Genomic DNA, 20,843 nt, shown 5'->3' with positions numbered 1-20,843 from the left:
AACAAAACATATGCTATACAATAAATATGTTATCAGACTGTCATCTGATGAAGTTGTTTCTTGGTTAGTGGCTATTTATATCTTTATTTGGTCGAAATTGTGATAGCTACCTATGCAGGAAAAAAATGGTGGGAAAAAAAAGTTGTGTCTTTTGCTATCGTGGTTAGCTAATAGATTTACATATTGTGTCTTCCCTGTAAAACATTTTAAAAATCAGAAATGATGGCTGGATTCACAAGATGTGTATCTTTCATCTGGTGTCTTGGACTTGTGATTTAATGATATTTAGATGCTAGTATTTACTTGTGACACTATGCTAGTCAGCTTTTTTACTGATGGGGGTGCTCCCGGATCCGGGATTGTGTGCAAGTAGAAGTTAAAGCACGGCACGTCTGTTGACTCATCCAGCTGTAACGCATATAACTCACTGGCTTGTACGCGAAGCAGTAATTGTTTCAAAACATCTCCTGCCATGACACTGATGCGTCGTGAAAGTGTTGTCTGATGAAGACATTGTCTGTATAGTTTTCTGGGCTTTTACCCCCAGCATTGTCCCAGCCATATCCACAGCAGCAGGAATATTTAAGTCCTCCACAAAAGTATGGGCTTGCCTGTCCTAGCCACTCGGTAGCTCACCATATAAGATGCTTCTAGACCCTTATTAATGGTATCTGTTGTGGTTATACATGTCTTACTACTCGAAAGTCATCTTTATTCTAGCTCAAACTCCTGTGGCTTTTTTTTCAAATTGTCACGTTTCGTTTCTAGGTTTCCCGCGAGACAGTAACGGTTAATGTGATTGGATGTGAATTATTTGACTAGGCTACCTGTACGTGACATTGTGTTATTATTTCACTGAACACTAGATGGTTTAATTTTATTTTTGGCAGTGAAACGAGGCTACTCAGGCGAGGGGGGAAAAAAGTAAAAAACTCACCCAGATGTATAGTCCCGTTGGAAAATAAATGTTGTTTGAAAATGTGAACCCCAAAAAATAGAATGTCATTTTTATTTGGTGTACCCCCGACAGCATTGCGCGTACCCATTTGGGAATACCTGATGTAGTGGAACACTCGAAGATATATGTAGAACAAACAGGCCTGACATGGATTCACATCTGCTCTATTCATGGCAATTCTAACATTCAAATAGGTTTGCCCACTGAACGTGGCCCACATCAAGTGTGCTTTATGGTATTACCAAGTTACTGGGTGTTCTCACTGTGTAGTTTCATAACCATATGGACAACTGTAGTTTAACCTCGGGAGAATGGGGCATTATCTCTTCACTGAAATTAGTATAGAGGACAGAATTCAAAACAGATTGCGCAGAACATCACACTGCAATTAACTTGTTCTGAAAAAGCTTCTGCTGTGTTTGAAGTGGAACCACAGTTAACAGCCATTAAATAACATGCCTAGTTCAATATACATGTTATACCTTAATGCTAAATGTTAATTAAAACATGCATTAGGTGATTATCAGGTTGTATAACTGTTCTGTATTTTGAAAATGTTTTTACTTGGCATATTTTTACTTAATGCATTTGATGCATGATCCATTGGCAGTTTTAGTGATAAGAAATTACACCCCAGAATCAGGATCGCAATACAATGGTTGTCTGTTTAAATCCAGGCCTACCTCAAAGCTGTGTGTTAAATGCCCATAAACTGAGGGTCCTAAATTAGGATTTTGGCAATGAGGCCCTTTATCTACTTCCCTAGTCAGATGAACTCATGGATAGAATTTTTACGTCTGAGTGCAATATGAAGGAAGTTGAGGTAGTTTCGCAAGCCAATACAAACTAGCATTAGCGCATGCTAGCAGATACCCATAGACTTCAAGTCATTGGACTAACACCAGTTAGCAATTGCGCTACCGTTAGTGATCAACTTCCTTCAAACTGCATGCACAGACAAATGGTATCCACGAGTTCATCTGATTATGGGGAAGTTGATAAAGGCGTCAAATCGCGAACTATCCATTTAACACAAAGGCCCTCAAAAAAAAAAGCGTACAACATGTGCATAAGGAAAATGTTGAGTGACCTGACATGAAAACAAAGGTCTGAGAGTGCCAAATACTAAGCTAGTGCAACTGATAAACAATGCAAAGATGGTTCAATTTGGATTGTACAGTAAAAATGGCATCAAATTGAGTTATATCAAGCCAGTTAGGGAAGGTACTTCAGGAGTAACATTTGTATAGTGTATAGTGATATGAAAATCTATTTATATTGGCTATTGCCATTTACTAGCAGGCCAACCAGACAATCTAAAATATTGGTTGAGGATACCATTTTACCAGTGTAGAAACACATTGACAATTTTAGTGCAAAAGAGCCTTCAATTATAGTACAGGTCATAGTGCATAACTGCCAGTCTACCACCCACATTCATCATTCTGCGGCAGGAAGCCTAGCGGTTAGGAGCGTTGGGCCAGTAAATGAAAGGTCACTGGTTCAAATCCACAAGCAGACTTGGTTAAAAATCCGATGTACCCTTGAGCAAGGCACTTTACCCCAATTGCTCCTGTAAATCACACTGGATTAGTCTGCTAAATTAATAAAAATGTAAATGATTCCTTACCCTGACAGTGGTCTATGGGCCAGACTAAATCCAATTTGGATTTCTTTAAAAAAACAGCCACTCACTACTAACAAAAAAAAAATCAATGGTCGTGATGAAGGCAAACGGGAAGTGTTCACTTTTGGCCAAATCACCTTTTGTGATTTCAAACCAAGTCATTGAATTGATTTCAATTTATTTGCCAGTGAATTGTTCAAAATTGGACAGTAACCATCACTCCCATTGACTTTTGGTTAGCAGTGGCTAAAGTTCAAAGTGGCTGTTTTTAAGAAATCCAAATTGCAGCCAACTGGCTCCTGGTCTACTTTCAGTGCAAGAAACAATTTAACTGTAAAGGTCTTAAATACCAAAATTATCCTAATGGCACAATAATTAATTCCAACAGCACCACCACTTGGTTTGCTACAAATCTGCGTGATCACAGGGCTGGAGAAATGTAACCACTCAATTCATAGGATGCATGTACTGACTGTCCGCCCACGTGATAGTTTTAACCATATTTTGAAGCTATAGTGTATATAAACAAAGACATTCTTTAAACAATGGATTACAAACCAAATGTGGGGTTATGATGGTTTCAACGGTGTGTTTGATTGGGGTCCTTAAATCATGTACACCTCAAGTAATCAGCTAAATGCATCAGTCTAAAAATGCTGTGTCTGTTAACAGGCTCTCAAACCCTTTTACGGTTTCCTATGTCCAACATATATGCACATATGGCAAAATATTCCAGATTTTTCATAAAAACAGTTTAGTTTGCAGTGCATGCCCAAATAAGTAGCCTTGCATGCCAATGTTATGACCTGTGAATTTTAGCCACCTACCTATACCCATGGATTCTTGGAAGAATACAACTTAATGCCCCCTGAGCTTACGCAATCATAACCCAAAATAAGTTTGTTTCAAACAATGTATAGCTTAAATATAAACGCAAAACTATAATTTCGATCTCATGTATTGTCACTCCTTTCATCCATAGCTTCATCTATGAATTTGAAGGTGGTTACATTTCTCCAACCCATCCTTTAGCTTTATAGCAAACAAAGTGTTTGGGTCAGCCATAACGCTGAAAAACAAATTAAAGAGGGTACCTTTTAACAAAGTTAATTTGTGAAGAAGCTAACAATTTACTTCTCAGATCCAAATGAAAGCGTTGTGGGTTCTCCACATTAAATATTATCACCGAAATGCCGTCCAGCTCGATAAACTTTAGAGTGACAGTTCCTTACCCTATTTGTTAGACATTTTCAGACCTCAGAAGTGGTCTGTCTAAATGAATCAATGGCCCAAGCTACCAGCTGTGTAAATCCCACTAAATGCCTCAGCACCTATCTGAAATTATTTTAATTTTCATCATTTTGATCAGCACCTGTATTTTGGGGGGGATTCATTTGGGATTGAGGCATATAGCTGGATCTATACAGGTGGTGGGATGGGACATGAACATTCATTAGACCAATTTTGAAGTCTGAAAACACCTGAAGCTGATTTTAGTGAAATATCACTTTAAAACTAAATGCAGCAGCATTATGTTAAAAACAAGTACATCGGACTAGTAGGCATATGCACATAGAGTATGCTTTGAACTCTCCACTGAAATGAGGCCTCATAAACCATTACCACATTTTTCCATTTTGTTGAGGAATTGATAGACCTTTGTCTGCAGAAAGAGCTTGCTGTTTGAAAAGAGAAAAAGAGATGTGTTAATATCAAATACACTGGGTCACATTCAAGGTAAAATATATAACTGAAACGTGTATAATCAAAATAAGATTTATTGTCAATCATTTAATCATATCCATGTTCCTGAAACATTGTTCTCTCATTTAGAAAAAAAAAAGTTGCCACAACATCTTTGTATTTTACATAACATTCTTTAAGATTTTCACTTTATACAAAATTGGTGATGTCTATTTCTATCAGGATCACATCGATAACAAGATAGTTTGACTAGTTTTTTTTAAACAACTGGGTTACATACCAATGTGTCAACAAGTCAGGTTAAACTTGTGAACAAACCGTTATAGGACCTCTAATATTGTCAATGTAATAGGTAGTGGAACACTTGTCATCCACAATATATTCTAAATTCACTACTTTTTACAAAGAAGGTGTTATGGGATACTGGTTAAATGTAGTCACTTACACCCTTTGTTATACTACCTTTAAAAAAATACCAGGCCAAGTTGGCAGCAGCGGGTCCCGCCTCTTCAGCTTCCCGAACAGCAGAATCCACTTTAGCAATAAAGAAAAATAGGGGCGCTAAATGAAAACATCCTTCAGCAGAATAGTGACGTTTCACAAAAAGACAAGTTCTAACCAAACCATGCTAAGCAATTATATGTTGTTGTTTTTACCATTCTGGTTTGAGAGCCAATATGAACTAATAATCATATACTATGAAAACTCTTTGTGAAACGTCACTGTAATCTATTTACAATTATATATTTTTTTACAATTCCAATAAACTTGACAAATTCAACAGCCCCCATTTCTTTATATTTGGGAGGGAAATCAGTTTGATTTAATATTTACAGGTTAAACGCTTACGGCATAGAACTTAAAAGAAAAGTAATTCAAACTAAGATGGAAAGATATGTTCCAGTGTAAACTTAATGTTAGTGTAAAAGCCTTTGGTGTATGCTAAGAGGAATTAAACTTGAAAAACATCTTAGAATTTATCAAATCATCAGCTTTTCTTCATCTGAGATCCTTACCATGGAGCCAAGCAGACAGGGACGCTCTGTAACCCATTCATCCAGCATGGTAGAACAATCATCACCTAGAAGAAAACTGGCAACAAGGTTTAACGAGTAACGTGTACTTAAATCATTGGCAAGATTTTTTACACATGCTCAATCATTCAACATTTCTTAATTAAGTAATGATCTCAAATAGTTTTAACATTGTTCATAGATTCCCCTGACGTTCATTACACCGAAGTTAATCAGGTTCAGTCTCAACATCTGAAAACAGATAAAAGTACTTGACCCTACATTTTGAGTGATGCGCTTGCACTCTCTGCACACTTAGTGCAGAACTCCACTGAGACGTTGTTCTTGTCCACGTGCAGACAGATGCCACCAGAGGTCTCCTTTTCCTCCACCTTCACACGTTTCCGGGGCAAGGCATAATCGTGGTCGTCATTCTTGTTGGACCCCTGGAAAAGCGAGGAAGATAATTTCATGCCGTTCACACCGCTCAGCCTTGACAACAGCTGGGCTAACATGCTCTCGTTGGCCAACACAGCTCTCAGGTACCTCGTCTCATCTTCCAACTCTTCTACCCTCTTATTCAATTGGACGTTTTCCTGTTTGAGTATGCGGTTTTCTGACGACAGAGACCCGACTTTATTTTCCAGCCCGTTCAAGTATTCCTTCTTTTTCAGACGATTAATTCGCGCAGCGACAGCGTTTTTGTTGATCATGTGCCCAGACAGGTCATCTCTCCCCTTCCTTTTCTGAACAGCAGACACTCCTTCGGGCGATGGGGTTCTGGATGTACCAATCCAAAAATCTTGATCTGTTGTGTCACCCACACCTAATTCGGCCAATCCAATGTCGAAAAGAGGGGAGACTGCATCCTTCTCAAATGTCCAGTGTAACTCGTCGATTCCAAATAAATCATCCAGCTCTAATCCAACTGTACTATCCCCATTCTCTGACTGAATTTCTTCAGAGGGACTCGTTTTAACATTTTCTATCATTTCAACAAAGTCAGTGACTTCAACATCAAAAGGACAAGTTGAAGAGTGCACCTCCACATCGGTGTTGTCTGAACGACCTCTTCGTCTGGTGATCATTTTTAGCTTTTGATGAGGGACACCACTAATTTATTCCCGCTCAGATTATCTGTGAGAATACAACAAGAACATTGATTAGTGAATTAAGTCTGTTTAATGAATATATTGGGTTTCATGCCCCCTAGACATGAAAGACATGGTTTTCACTGTGCTTCAGTGAGTTAAATTAGGCCCAGCTATCCTTCAGATTATGTCCATTACCTCAACCCCCATTTTGAAGGACCTAAAGTCTTGAGGCCATATACGTTTCCTTTACCAAATATAACGTTAAGTAGCGCTGAGCGATTAGTGCTTTTTGAGTTGCTCTATTTAGGTTAGATCATTTTTTAAATAATCACGGATTTCGATGTATTTTTTCATGTAAACGTGATTTTAGCGCTTTTTCATGGAAATTCCAAAGCCAAACATCATGAACATTCAATTGCCAAAACATTCATTTTGTGTGGATCTTTCTCGAGAATTTAAAGACTAATATAGACTAACATTTCTAGTTAATGCAGTTGTTCAAGGCGGGGCTGTATCTAACGTTAGTTAGCTAATTTAGGCGCCATAATGTTGTCTGAACAAGACTGACGTTACATTAGGCCGAACTAGCTAACATTAGCTACCATGTAATCTTTACGTTTTTTGGAACATGTTATAAGTACTCACATTGATATTATGTTAACTAGTTTGTGTTTTCAACAACGTCAACGTTATTTTATATTTAACGCTAGTTAGTTATAATATTATTAGCTAGTTGGAAGGCCATGCGCACAAACAAAATGACAAAGCATTTTTGAAGTAACCACACTTACCCTCCGTGAAGCTTTAACTGGATCAGATTGTAGCTATTTGTTCGTAATATTATTCAGCTTCTCGTAGGAAAAGATTCGATCTTGTTTGACAGTCTGTACATTTGTCTAATCACTAAACAACTACTTGCTGACTAGCGGAGAGAACTTCCAAACGTACAAAGAACGTAAAGAATGGCGACTCAACCCGCGGAAATGGTTTTCACTGGTTACTACAGCCACAAAGTCAAAATGGCGACTCAACCCACGGAAATGGTTTTCACTAGCTACCACAGTCACAAAGTAAAACGGCTACATTGTTTAAAAAAATATGATTACAAAAATTAGCTTTTTGCTCTTAATTTAATTTACGGTTAGACATAATGTTAGCATTTTGGTTAGGTTTAAAATCTGATAAAGATCAATTGTAGACATAGGCGGGGTTTATGACTTTGTGGCTATGGTAACTAGTGACGAGGCGGAAAAACATCACTAATAATCATATACTATGAAAACTCTTTGTGAAACGTCACTGTAATCTATTTACAAATCTTTTTTTTACAATTCAAATAAACTTGACATAAATTCAACAAGCCCCCATTTCTTTATATTTGGGAGGGAAATCAGTTCCTCTGCCCAGGCGTTGCTGACGTCTGCCAGATCTTACAACGCATGAATAGGTATTTTACTTCTCAGCGAACCCCATCATATTGTAATGAAACAGGCAGGGAGCAGGTCTCGAACCCTCGACCTCCTAGCCCGAGGTCCGGCGCGCTATCGACTGTGCCGCAAAAGCATGCTCAAGCGGCAGAGTCGATTTCCGCGCTTATAAACCCAGGGTCGTTACACTACTCCCTCCTTTCAAAGAGCGCGTCCTCGCGCTAGCTTGCGACTTTACGTCTTACAGGAACGCGCTCACCGGCCAAGCACACGCACTGTCGTGGATGCGAGGTCCGATCACTTCCGACACCAATGTAATGAAACAGCAGGGAGCAGGTCTCGAACCCTCGACCTCCTAGCCCGAGGTCCGGCGCGCTATCGACTGTGCCGCAAAAGCATGCTCAAGCGGCAGAGTCGATTTCCGCGCTTATAAACCCAGGGTCGTTACAATATGTTATAGCAGTTTCTGTCAGTCGGTGCTGCAACCATTGGTTGATGCACGCAACGTCTGAGCAAGGGAAGGCGATTTTTCCCACTGGGTCTAGCGAGAGTCTATAAAAAGAGTCGCAGCTGTGCATAGTTATTTGCGCACCAGGGGTCGCATTATGAAGGTTTGAGCCTGTTAGCAGGGCTACCTTTTTAAAATAAATATCTTATTTTAATATATCAAATTGTATACCACTTGGACTTCATTCGCTCCTGGTTCACAGGGTGGCCCACACGTGGCTGAAATTCTGCCGCTTGTAGCATCTTAGACCCTCAGCATTTCTCTCCTCCGTTCCACCTCCTCCCTTTCTACTGCTCTAATATGCGCAAGGCAGATCTGATCATTCCTGGATGTATTGTAGCCAGATTCGTCAGACTGAATAAGACGATGCGAGAGAGATCTATAATCACCAGATGCCCAAAAGACTCCACTCTAAAAAGGTATCAATGTCCATAAGACAAATTACCTCTGTGCAGTCAAAAACGTGATACTATGAAAATGATGATAATGCCCTTTTAGTAGGCTGTTTGAAATGACCGCCTGAAATTTCAGCCTGTTATGGTATGGTGTGATGGAAATTGGGTCTTGCGGTAAATTAGTTAATAGACCAATAAGAAAGAGAGTTCCAAACCTCTCTGCCAATAACAGCAATTTGTTATTATTATTAATAATAATAATTATGTAGCATTTTTTTTAAACTCTGTCCCGAATTCCCCATAGGATCATGGCTCTTTTTGCATTCTCTTGGAAATCCAACTTCCGGTCTATTTCAAATGTTGTGGTTATTTTTCTCACTGCTTCCTGCCAATTGCTGGCGAAAAATGTCATTCTTTGTGTACAATCATTACTATTGAATTGACACAGATTTTTTTTTCAACATGTGATATTGTATTTATTGTTGGGGTGCCTGAATTAGTGGAAACATTAACTATGATGAAAAATATATGCTGTTACTATATTAAGTAATGTGAAAAATTGTATTTTACAAAGACAACAATGAAAACATAACACCACATTTCTGATTATATATGCTGTCGTATCAATAGTGGAAACATTTTCTTCAGTTAATTTACCATGGAATAACATTATGAAAACATATATAGGAATATATACAAATAGCGATAAATATGCATTGGAATGAATCAATTAAAACAACCTATTTATATCTTAACAATTTCTGAGTAGGTATTTGATCAGTATGACCACAAGCATGATTATGTCAAATGTTAATCTTTCAAAAAATAAAATACACATTTGTAATGTAATTCTAAGAAGAATCTAAGCACCAAGCACAATACTCCAATGTGCCTGTATGGTCTTTCTCCTAAAAAAGTGAGAGATTATATTACTGATTACATTATCGGTTATAAATTTCATCAAACTGATACACCCAATGAGCAACTTTCTTCTCATTTTATCATCCTCCAACTTTTCACACACCATCTTATTTTGATAAACCTCTTGCCATTATCAACATTCTCAAGGGTATAACATCCTCAACCCATTCATTGTGAGAATGCATCATTCTCTCCCATAAACTTGCTTCTTCAGAGGTTGAATCCATCCAATCCACCTCTAACCCATAACTTTTACCTGTAAAGACAGATGGGAGATGATCCAGTTAGCTTCCTATTGGATGTATTGTGTATGCATTTCAATATTAATAATTAGGCTACAATAGGTTTGGAACGACTCAATAAACAATTTCAATATAAAGACATACTACCTTAGAGAAAAGCATTAATCAGATTCAGAAATGTGGGGAATTTTGTCAACCCATTAGATGCCGTAATTCAATCGGTGCTATAGCACAGGGAAGAGGGCACTGCACAGCTGAGAATGTGCCTTTTAAAGACATTTTCCAGATGTTCTCAGAGATCGCATTCATGGTCAACGTTGCGCTCATGTGTAAATTACCTTTAAAAGTCTGTTATAGTGTGCTGCATTTTAACGTGCCTTGAATTGAGTACCGGCCAAACTTTAAACAAATGACACAAAGTATCTTACCTGTTCCAAGGCCCAGCCTTAAGCCCCCAATGAAATGGTTAGTGAGCCGGTCGTGATCCCACACTGTGACTTCAACGCAGGCCTCTCGTAGGTCGTCCGGCAGAAAGCCATCGTAGACCATGGTGTGATTGAACATGGGGTTGGCCGTCTTCTTCACCACCCGAGTCTTCTGTCGGCTTTTCCTGCTCGTGTCTGGAAGCACGGTGCTAAAATAGCATACAACAACAGATTAGCAGCCTAGCACACTCTGGCCCACAATCTGATCCTGTGCATTTCAAGGAATAGCTTTAGCTCTAACAGTATAATGTAAATTTAGGACAAAAGCAATCAATGGCCCTGTTAGAATATTACAGAAATGCATCCTATCCTTCCTCGCTACCATTCTTGAGGTAATCACAGATATGAACTGGGTGGCTTGGTGAAAGTAATAGGGTGGTCACCTTATACCTATCCAATTGCATATAAACTAGAAACTAAAGGGACATAGAAATGTCCCTTTTTCAGGACCCTGTCTTTCAAAGATAATTCGTAAAATCCAAATAACTTCACAGATCTTCATTGTAAAGGGTTTAAACACTGTTTCCCATGCTTATTCAATTAACCATAAACAATTAATGAACATGCACCTGTGGAACGGTCGTTAAGACACTAACAGCTTATAGACGGTAGGCAATTAAGGTCACAGTTATGAAAACTTAGGACACTAAAGAGGCCTTTCTACTGACTCTGAAAAACACCAAAAGAAAGATGCCCAGGGTCCCTGCTCATCTGCGTGAACGTGCCTTAGGCATGCTGCAAGGAGCAATGAGGACTGCAGATGTTGCCAGGGCAATAAATTGCAATGTCCGTACTGTGAGACGCCACAGACAGCGCTACAGGGAGACAAGACGGACAGCTGATCGTACTCGCAGTGGCAGACCACGTGTAACAACACCTGCACAGGATCGGTACATCCGAACATCACACCTGCGGGACAGGTACAGGATGGCAACAACAACTGCCCGAGTTACACCAGAAACGCACAATCCCTCCATCAATGCTCAGACTGTCCACAATAGGCTCAGAGAGGCTGGACTGAGGGGTTGTAGGCCTGTTGTAAGGCAGGTACCAGACATCACTGGCAATAACGTCGCCTATGGGCACAAACCCACCGTCGCTGGACCAGACAGGACTGGCAAAAAGAGCTCTTCACTGATGAGTCACGGTTTTGTCTCACCAGGGGTGATGGTCGGATTCGCGTTTATCGTTGAAGGAATGAGCATTACACCGAGGCCTGTACTCTGGAACGGGATCGATTTGGAGGTGGAAGGTCAATCATGGTCTTGGACGGTGTGTCCAAGCATCATCGGACTGAGCTTGTTGTCATTGCAGGCAATCTCAACGCTGTGCGTTACAGGGAAGACATCCTCCTCCCTCATGTGGTACCCTTCCTGCAGGCTTTGTCTGTGGCATCTCACATGACCCTCCAGCATGACAATGCCACCAGCTATACTGCTCGTTCTGTGCGTGATTTCCTGCAAGACAGGAATGTCAGTGTTCTGCCATGGCCAGAGAAGAGCCCGGATCTCAATCCCATTGAGCACATCTGGGACCGGTTGGATCGGAGGGCTAGGGACATTCCCCCCAGAAATGTCCGGGAACTTGCAGGTGCCTTGGTGGAAGAGGTGGGTAACTTCTCACAGCAAGAACTGGCAAATCTGGTGCATTCCATGCAGAGGAGATGCACTGCAGTACTTAATGCAGCTGGTGGCCACACCAGATACTGACTGTTACTTTTGATTTTGACCCCCCCCTTTTATCAGGGACACCTTATTCAATTTCTGTTAGTCACATGTCTGTGGAACTTGTTCAGTTTAAGTCTCAGTTGTTGAGTCTTGTTATGTTCATACAAATATTTACACATGTTAAGTTTGCTGAAAATAAACGCAGTTGACAGTGAAAGGGCGTTTCTTTTTTTGCTGAGTTTATATGCCTCAGTGCTTACCTCAAGGAAAGAAGGATGCATTTTCAAAGTATTAAAACAGGGCCAATATTCAGTGAGTAAAAGAGGACAAAAAAGTGCCATCTACAGGAGTACAACAGTATAAAAAAAATCTGTATTTCTACAGTGTATTACATTTGTGAGTGAATCGCTACAAATCCAATGGTTTAGTTTATATATGACTAAATGACACATTGGCACTATAAACATATTCAATACTAAAGTATGCTTCACACCCGTATTTAACCAGGTGCAACATATCCAAAACACATACCATTTCACGAAGGGGTCAATGATCGCACCCCTGATAGCAGGCAGGTTCTTGCAGTCTTTCACCCAAATCTGCACCTCACCCGTCTCCATTTTGGATGACCTCTTACCTATCAATTGAGTAAAAACACACATAAGTAAGTTATGTTCAATAGAACACAGAACAGGCTAGATGATGTTGAGAGTGGTCTGAGAAACTGCTTACTGTAGGAGATCTGTGGCAGGAAACGCAATCCTATTCTCATCTCTCCTATATGGTCAATAGATTGGGAGTGAGAGGGACTGAGAGACTGTGTCGAGATCTAGAGTGAATAGAATAACTTTATTTTTAGTTGTGGCAAGTTGGTATCAGATCAGTCTTTATGAATTACCACCTATATAAAATTGACACTGCAAAACAGACTGTATACAACCAAAACTATTCCTCTTGTAGTTTACCCTTGCTTTCAAAGCATAATCATTCATCTGCGTGTTGCTAAAGTCCCATTCAGACAAATCCAAGTCCACCTCGCCAAGGAAGCTGTTCCGTCCAAAGTTGTCGTTGTGCCACACAGAGACATTAAGTGCTTGAGTCTTGAGGGTCTCCATGGTAACTTTAAACTGCAGGGGTAGAAAAGGGGATAAAAGTAGTTTATTCAATGCAGACACAATAGACAGAGCACTGACAGCTTTGTGTCGTCACTGATAGCTTTGTGTCATCACTGATAGCTTTGTGTCGTCACTGATAGCTTTGTGTCGTCACTGATAGCTTTGTGTCGTCACTGATAGCTTTGTGTCGTCACTGATAGCTTTGTGTCGTCACTGATAGCTTTGTATCGTCACTGATAGCTTTGTATCGTCACTGATAGCTTTGTGTCCAGCTATTTTTGAGCTGTTAACAAACAATATCCCGAGTATAAAATCTGGAATGTACACCCCCCCCCACACACACAGACACACACTTTGCCATATCAGAGGACACCTGGACCACCTATTGAGATGTTTGTTGAGTGAATCAGGTGATAAATGATCTGAAAAGGAGACTGGAGGAGGACTTTAATAACCAGCCATCATATCTCTTCTCTCTTACCCTAAGGATCTCATTGTAAGTGGGGTTCAAGGTCTTCTTTTTCACACTGGCTTTTCTCTTTCCCATCTTCGCTTTGTCCGGTAAGAGGTAACATTTCACATATCTGAAAATGAATATCCAACATCAGATTCTTAGCCACTACACAAATACAAAGCAAAAGCAACTAGGGCTGGGATTCAATTAGAAGCTGTGCTATAGCGCGCTGGACATTTAAAGGTAATTAACAATTAAGCAGGCATCTGCAATGTTTACCTTGAATGCGATCTCAGCAAATGCGGTAACATGTCTACAAGTGCAATCGGATAGAAGTCGGTGAAAGTTTCCAAGGCACATCATTGCTTTCCATGCACCTAGTCTCAAATTGCAATAACACACTGATGATCCTATGTAAGGTAATGGAAAACAATGTTTCCATCAACCTCTGTAAACCTATGCACCTGGAGATGGCAGATTTTTTTTTACAATGATAGGATAATCACACACACACACACACAATCTTATTTATTGCAAGAACACCTACGGATCAGAACGGTTCTTCTTGGGTTCTGCCACGGCAAGATCTCTGCAGTGGACAACAAAGATGTGGAACTCCCCGAGCTTCTGGACATAATTCATGGCAAACCGGATTGTTCCCTTTACTTCCACATCCCCATCTACTCCACTGTAGATGCTTGCCACACTGCCGCTCACCTTAACGGTCCACATGATGTTAGGAAGAGACAACAGCATCACCAAGTGTTGTATCAAGCCATCAAACCAGATGTTTGATGTGTTTGATACCCTTCCATTGATTCTGTTCCAGACATTACAATGAGCCTACCCTCCCAATTTAAAGTGCCACCAGCCACCATTGAACCTCAGTATTATTTTCTTCCAGATGCGGAACAAATGCCTCTCTTAGTCCACATTCAGAACCCTAATACTCCCCGATTCTCTAGAACCCTAATATTACCAATTCTCTAGAACTCTAATATTCCCAATTCTCTAGAACCCTAATATTCCCAATTCTCTAGAACCCTAATATTCCCAATTCTCTAGAACCCTAATATTCCCAATTCCCTAGAACCCTGATATTCCCAATTCTCTAGAACCCTAATATTCCCAATTCTCTAGAACCCTAATATTCCCAATTCTCTAGAACCCTATATTCCCCATTCTCTAGAACCCTACTATCCTTACATCTGCTATGGGACAATTGTATGATTCCTGTGTCTCACATGTGGGGGAGAAAACAAATGTTCTGCTGTAACTTTTGTTATTAGCATTATTAGGATTGCAGCCACGTGAATTCAAAGCAAAGTGAGTTTGATTATTTCATGGCACATGGTCAACATATCTGATAGGGAAGCTGCATGGGAACATACAGAGGACATGGACGCCATGTCAGAGGAGAGGCTAAGGTTAGTGAGGGAACTGCCCATCCGCTTTTTCCAGCTGAAGTTGAGACTTTTCACTGAGGTGCTGTCACTGTCTCTGCCATCCTTCTACAAGATAGTGCAGAAACAACAATGGCGAGTGGTCAGAAACACACACACACACACACACACACACACACACACACACACACACACACACACACACACACACACAGGTTAAAACACATTGTGGGCCTACATAGTGGTTGGAGCCAGGGTCTGCTACATGCACATACAGTGCCTTCGGGTAGTATTACACATTTTGTTCCGTTACACCCTTATTCTAAAATAGATGTTAAAAACTCTGCAATCTACACACAACACCCCATAATGACAAAGCGGAAACAGGTTTTCAGAATTTTTTGCAAATGCATTACAATTTTAAAACAGAAATACCTTATTTACATGTATTCAGACCCTTTGCTACGAGACTCGAAATGGAGATCAGGTGCACCCTGTTTCCATTGATCATGCTTGAGATGTTTCTACAACTTGATTGGAGTCCACCTGTGGCACATTCAATTGATTGGACGTGATTTGAAAAGGCACACACCTGTCTATGTAAGGTCCCACAGTTGACAGTGCATGTCAGAGCGAAAACCAAGCCATGAGGTTGAAGGAATTGTCCGTAGAGCTCCCAGACAGGATTGTGTCGAGGCACAGATCCAGGGAAGGGTACCAAAAAATGTCTGCAGCATTGAAGGTCCCCAAGAACACAGTGGACTCCATCATTCTTAAATGGAAGAAGTTTGGAACCACCAAGACTCTTCCTAGAGCTGGCCTCCTGGCCAAACTGAGCAATCGGGGGAGAAGGGCTTTGGTCAGGGAGGTGACCAAGAACCCGATGGTCACTCTGACAGAGCTCCAGAATTCCTCTGTGGAGATGGGAGGAGCTTCCAGAAAGAACCATCTCTGCAGCACTCCACCAATCAAGCCTTTATGATAGAGTTGCCCGACAGAAGCCACGCCTCAGTAAAAGGCACATGACAGCCCGCTTGGAGTTTGTCAAAAGGCACCTAAAGACTCTCAGACCATGAGAAACAAGATTCTCTGGTCTGATGAAACCAAGATTCAACACTTTGGCGTGAATGCCAATCATCATGTCTGGAAGAAACCTGGCACCATCCCTACGGTGAATCATGGTGGTGGCAGCATCATGCTGTGGGGATGCTTTTTAGCGGCAGGGATTGGGAGACCAATCAAGATCTAGGCAAAGATGAACGGAGCGAAGTACAGAGAGATCCTTGATGAAATCCTGCTCCAGAGCGCTCAGGACATCAGACTGGGGCGAAGGTACTCTTTCCAACAGGACAACGATCCTAAGCACACAGCCAAGACAACGCAGGAGTGGCTTCGGGACAAGTCTCTGAATATTCTTGAGCCCGGACTTGAACCCAATCGAACATCTCTAGAGAGACCTGAAAATAGCTGTGCAGCAACGCTCCTTATCCAACCTGACAGAGCTTGAGAGGATCTGCAGAGAAGAATCTGAGAAACTCCCCAAATACAGGTGTGCCAAGCTTCATACCCAAGAAGACTCAAGGCTGTAATTGCTGCCAAAGGTGCTTCAACAAAGTAGGAAAGGGTCTGAATTCTGTTTGTTTTTTCTTTGTCATTATGAGGTATTGTGTGTAGATTGATGAGCAAAAAAAACTATTTAATCAATTTTAGAATAAGGCTGTAACCTGACAAAATGTGGAAAAAGTGAAAGGGTCTGAATACTTTCTGAAGGCACTGTACAAGCCATGTTAAAAATGTACTGAAATGTGGGACAGAGTGGTTATCAATAGCTCATGCGTCTTATCCAAGCATGAAAAATACATTCAATATATGACCTCAAAAAAGGAAAGGTGACTGCAGTACCCCTGAAAATGTTATGCATTTGGTCATAAATGGTGGATTTAAAAATCCATTTAAAAATCCATTAAAATGAATTCAAGAGGGAAGAATTCTATAAAATCAGTTATTTTGTATTGTTGTCATCTTAAAGGTAACAAGGCAATTCACTTCCCCCTAATTCTGATGGGGTATATCACTCTAAAAATGCTTAGTTTTTTTTTTTTTACCATGAACAAAGGGCACAGTATTTTTATTTGTTTTACCTCATCCTGCAAAACAGACACCGACTTGGTCATATTCTTCATCTGCTCCGGGACTGAAAGGGAGGAGGGAGAGGGAGGAGGGAGACGGAGAGGAAGGAGGGAGGAGGGAGGCACTGCAAAGACTGGAAGATGCAAAGCAGATAGGTGGATAAGGACTTTTATAACTCTCTAACTAATCTCTCTTAATGGCTCAAATCAGCAGGGTCTTCACTGAAATAGTGAAATTGCAAGACAATGTAATGACAGCTGATGTAATCATATTGGCCAAACGTCATGCTTTCCTCAACGTTCCTCTGCTCTCAATAATCCACTTCCTGAATAATTCCTAAATCAACCCCTATCATCTTCCCCTTAGACAATTGAGTAGATCGGAGAGGATTGGGAAGGTGTAAGCGATTTGCGGAACTTCCACCTTGCCCTATGATAGTACAGGTGCATGAATTGTTGCCATATTCTTATTATACCAATCCAATCCTCTCAGATATCCCCAAGTGCCTCAGAGGTAAGAGCTAGGGATTGATTTGGGATTTTTTAGGATGAGTGTTGTGGGCATGTTTTGAAACCAGGGGAATTAATGCAGCATTTTTGTGTGTTTTTGTTTGATCTGATGCACATGGACCATCTTATGTTCCATTTCTTGTCAAAAATGTTAACTCAATATACAATAGGGTGTAAACAAGAACATAGTGAACATACTTGGGCAGAGTCAAGGAATATTGATTTAAACAATCACAAGATCAAATGTTGTTATAACCATGGCATCACTGTGCCTGAAACCACAACAACCAACAGAACTATGTGGTTTGAAAAATTCTAGTTTCCTCAAATTGAAATAAAATATGAATAGTGATATTTCAACAATGAGTTACAATTCTAATCTATTCTCATTACTGATAGTTTACAGATTCAACTCGCACCAATAAATACAGTCAAAATCTAGTAATACAATTTAGTAGAAGCCAAGTATAACAAAATTGTATTTGTTTGCACAATACTCGGTGTCTGCCTTCAAACAAAAAGCAAATGTACACTGTTTTTATCAAATGAAATTGAGCAGAAATATTTACCATCATCCACATTTAGATTCATTTCACTTCTTTGGTCAATTATACTTCTCTCTTCTCCTTTGGAAGAAAATAAAGGGTTAGAGGATTAAACAGTTAACTTCAGATATCATGAAAACAATATCATAATGCTCATTGAAAACTCTTTCTTAAACAATTTATTTGAATGGTTACAGCGACAATTGGAACAATTGGCCACGGCTAACCACAGTCCAGGATTGAGAATAACACTGAGTTAAGAAATTCAAGAATCAAGCCTATTGAGCTCAGGAAAACCAAGAACTGTCTATTTACGTTTTGGTGGTGATAAAACGTCCTCCAGACTTCTGGATAAGGGTCTTGAAGACATTTGTTTCAACTCTAACCTGATTGGGCTTGAGTTCTCACCATGACCTGCCACAGATAAAATAAAATCAGCTCTGGAAAATATTGCAAAAAACAGATGAACAAACAGACCGGTCTTCGTAGACTGCATGACATTAAGAAAAATGGCCCCATCTGATATTTCCAGATACTTGTTCTGAACAAACAGTTACACAGCATTCCAAAAATCTATTGATTGTTCTTTATGAAGATTAGGGAATATTTGAATTAGTTTGTTTTCAATTCCATTAACTGATTATTTGAAACACCCTGACAGATAATACAAATATATATTAGCTTACTTCACAGTTTCTTAATGATCCAAGTCTGTGGTATACAGAGTGATTTGATAAGGTGATTTACTAAACATTTTACATTGGAAGCATCTAGAAATCAAAAAGGTTTTCTTCACGCTTCATGTACTTATTTGAGTCAGAGAGACCTTAGTTAATCTACTCTACAGAATGGTTATCATGATCATGTTAGAGACAATCATCTTGTGCCTATGTCAGAATGCAGATACAATAAAATGACAAATACAAATATGAAGGCAGGTTAGTCCCATGAAATGTAGGAATTTGTATATAAATAAAAAAATCGAATTGAGATCTTATTGGCTCACGCAAAGTGACAGTTTTAACGGCATTAGTAGTTTGGTACAGCACAGTATATTCAATATTGCTACTTCCTTTTACCGCTAAAGTTATCGGTTTGCACATCTATTTCGACCCATTAATGTCATGAAGAGACTTTGAGTGATGCAACCGTTGGCTATGCACACCTGGCTGAAGGAGCGACGAGATAAAGTTGAGTAAAGTTCAACAGCACAATAGCGTGATATCCAATTGGGACACAGAAGGTCTAGCTTTCACTTTTTTTGTGTGCGTGTTTCGATCCTTTCTCTCTCTCACACGCACTTGCTGTCTTGACCTCTGAATGCTCGGCTATGAAAAGCCAACTGGGATTTACTCTTAAGGTGCTGACCGGTTGCACCCTTCATAACCACTGTTAATATTATTTGACCCTGCTGGTCATTTATGAATGTATGAACAGCTTGAAAAATGATCTAGCCTTTATGGCCATGTACTTTTATAATCTCCAACCAGTTCGGATTTAAGTATAACTTTTGTATGACTGACGCCTTTAGTGAGAGGTCTAATGCTTAAATATTTCATCATTTCGGCCCCCCGATTTCATATTCATGATATAAATAGGCCCATGTGCACCTTCATCAGATGAACCGCAACATGTCGGCTAAAGCGATATAATTCATAAATGCATTTGAAAGTTTTTAATATTGTGATAGTGATCTGTTATCCAACAATTATTATTATTACTAACCCTGCATTATAATTATATAAAAGCCCCTTAGATATTCTGTGTTTTTATTTACAGTAGTGATGGACAGCTGGAGGCATTTTGTTTTTCCCAAGCGTGGTTTAAGAGTACTTAAGCATCGAATACATTGCAAATTTGCCCATATTGGCCTTTAGACTACACTTTACAATAGGACAAATATGTTATTGAATTCGATAAAAAAAAACTGTTATAAATGTATATTAAGTAGTCTTGCTTGTCTCAGAGCAGCTCGAAACGGTGCTGAAATAGTTGACCACAAGCGGCCTTCTAGGCAGAGCTGCAAAGAAAAAGCCATATCTCAGACTGGCCAATAAAAAATAAAAAAGATTAAGATGGACAAAAGAACACAGACACTGGACAGAGGAACTCTGCCTAGAAGGCCAGCATGCAGCACTGTTGACTGGTGTTTTGCGGGTACTATTTAATAAAGCTGCCAGTTGAAGACTTGCAAGTCTGTTTCTCAAACTAGACACTCTAATGTACTTGTCCTCTTGCTCAGTTGTGCACCGGGGCCGCTCACTCCTCTTTCTGTTCTGGTTAGAGCCAGTTTGCTCTGTTCTGTGAAGGGAGTAGTACACAGCTTTGAACGAGAGCTTCAGTTTCTTGGCAATTTCTAGCATGGAATAGCCTTCATTTCTAAGAACAAGAATAGACTGACGAGTTTCAGAAGAAAGTTCTTTGTTTCTGGCCATTTTGAGCCTGTAATCAAACCCACAAATGCTGAGGCTCCAGATACTCAACTAGTCTAAAGAAGGCCAGTTTTATTGCTTCTTCAATCAGAACAACAGTTGTCAGCTGTGCTAACATAATTGCAAAAGGGTTTCTAATGATCAATTAGCCTTTTAAAATGATCAACTTGGATTAGCTAACACAACGTGCCATTGGAACACAGGAGTGATGGGT

General features: G+C 39.9%; 1 protein-coding gene across 1 annotated transcript; it reads right to left on the bottom strand.

The window, feature by feature from the left end:
- Window positions 1–493: 493 nt before the first annotated feature.
- Window positions 494–7,420, bottom strand: LOC120056954 (CREB/ATF bZIP transcription factor-like). Its single transcript, XM_039005262.1, has 5 exons — window positions 7,188–7,420; window positions 5,585–6,439; window positions 5,306–5,381; window positions 4,752–4,823; window positions 494–4,264 (listed from the first exon to the last, which is right to left on the bottom strand). Exons 2-5 carry the CDS (start codon window positions 6,388–6,390, stop codon window positions 4,205–4,207), a joined length of 1,014 nt encoding a protein of 337 aa, XP_038861190.1. The 5' UTR covers window positions 6,391–6,439; window positions 7,188–7,420; the 3' UTR covers window positions 494–4,204.
- Window positions 7,421–20,843: the final 13,423 nt, after the last annotated feature.

The sequence above is a fragment of the Salvelinus namaycush genome, chromosome 12 (assembly GCF_016432855.1).
Source record: "Salvelinus namaycush isolate Seneca chromosome 12, SaNama_1.0, whole genome shotgun sequence".
NCBI classification, from domain to species: Eukaryota; Metazoa; Chordata; class Actinopteri; order Salmoniformes; family Salmonidae; genus Salvelinus; species Salvelinus namaycush.
The sequence above is the reverse complement of the archived record's forward strand: the minus strand, read 5'-3'. Positions and strand labels throughout refer to the sequence as shown.

What these genes read in the sequence shown, in the direction of transcription:
- LOC120056954 (XM_039005262.1), bottom strand. Translation starts at nt 6,390, where the DNA reads ATGATCACCAGACGAAGAGGTCGTTCAGACAACACCGATGTGGAGGTG. An exon ending in GCAAGCGCATCACTCAAAAT is followed by an intron (nt 5,382 to 5,584) that starts GTAGGGTCAAGT and finishes CCTTGTTGCCAG; the next exon opens with TTTTCTTCTAGGTGATGATT. An exon ending in GGCCTGGTATTTTTTTAAAG is followed by an intron (nt 4,265 to 4,751) that starts GTAGTATAACAA and finishes CTTTTCAAACAG; the next exon opens with CAAGCTCTTTCTGCAGACAA.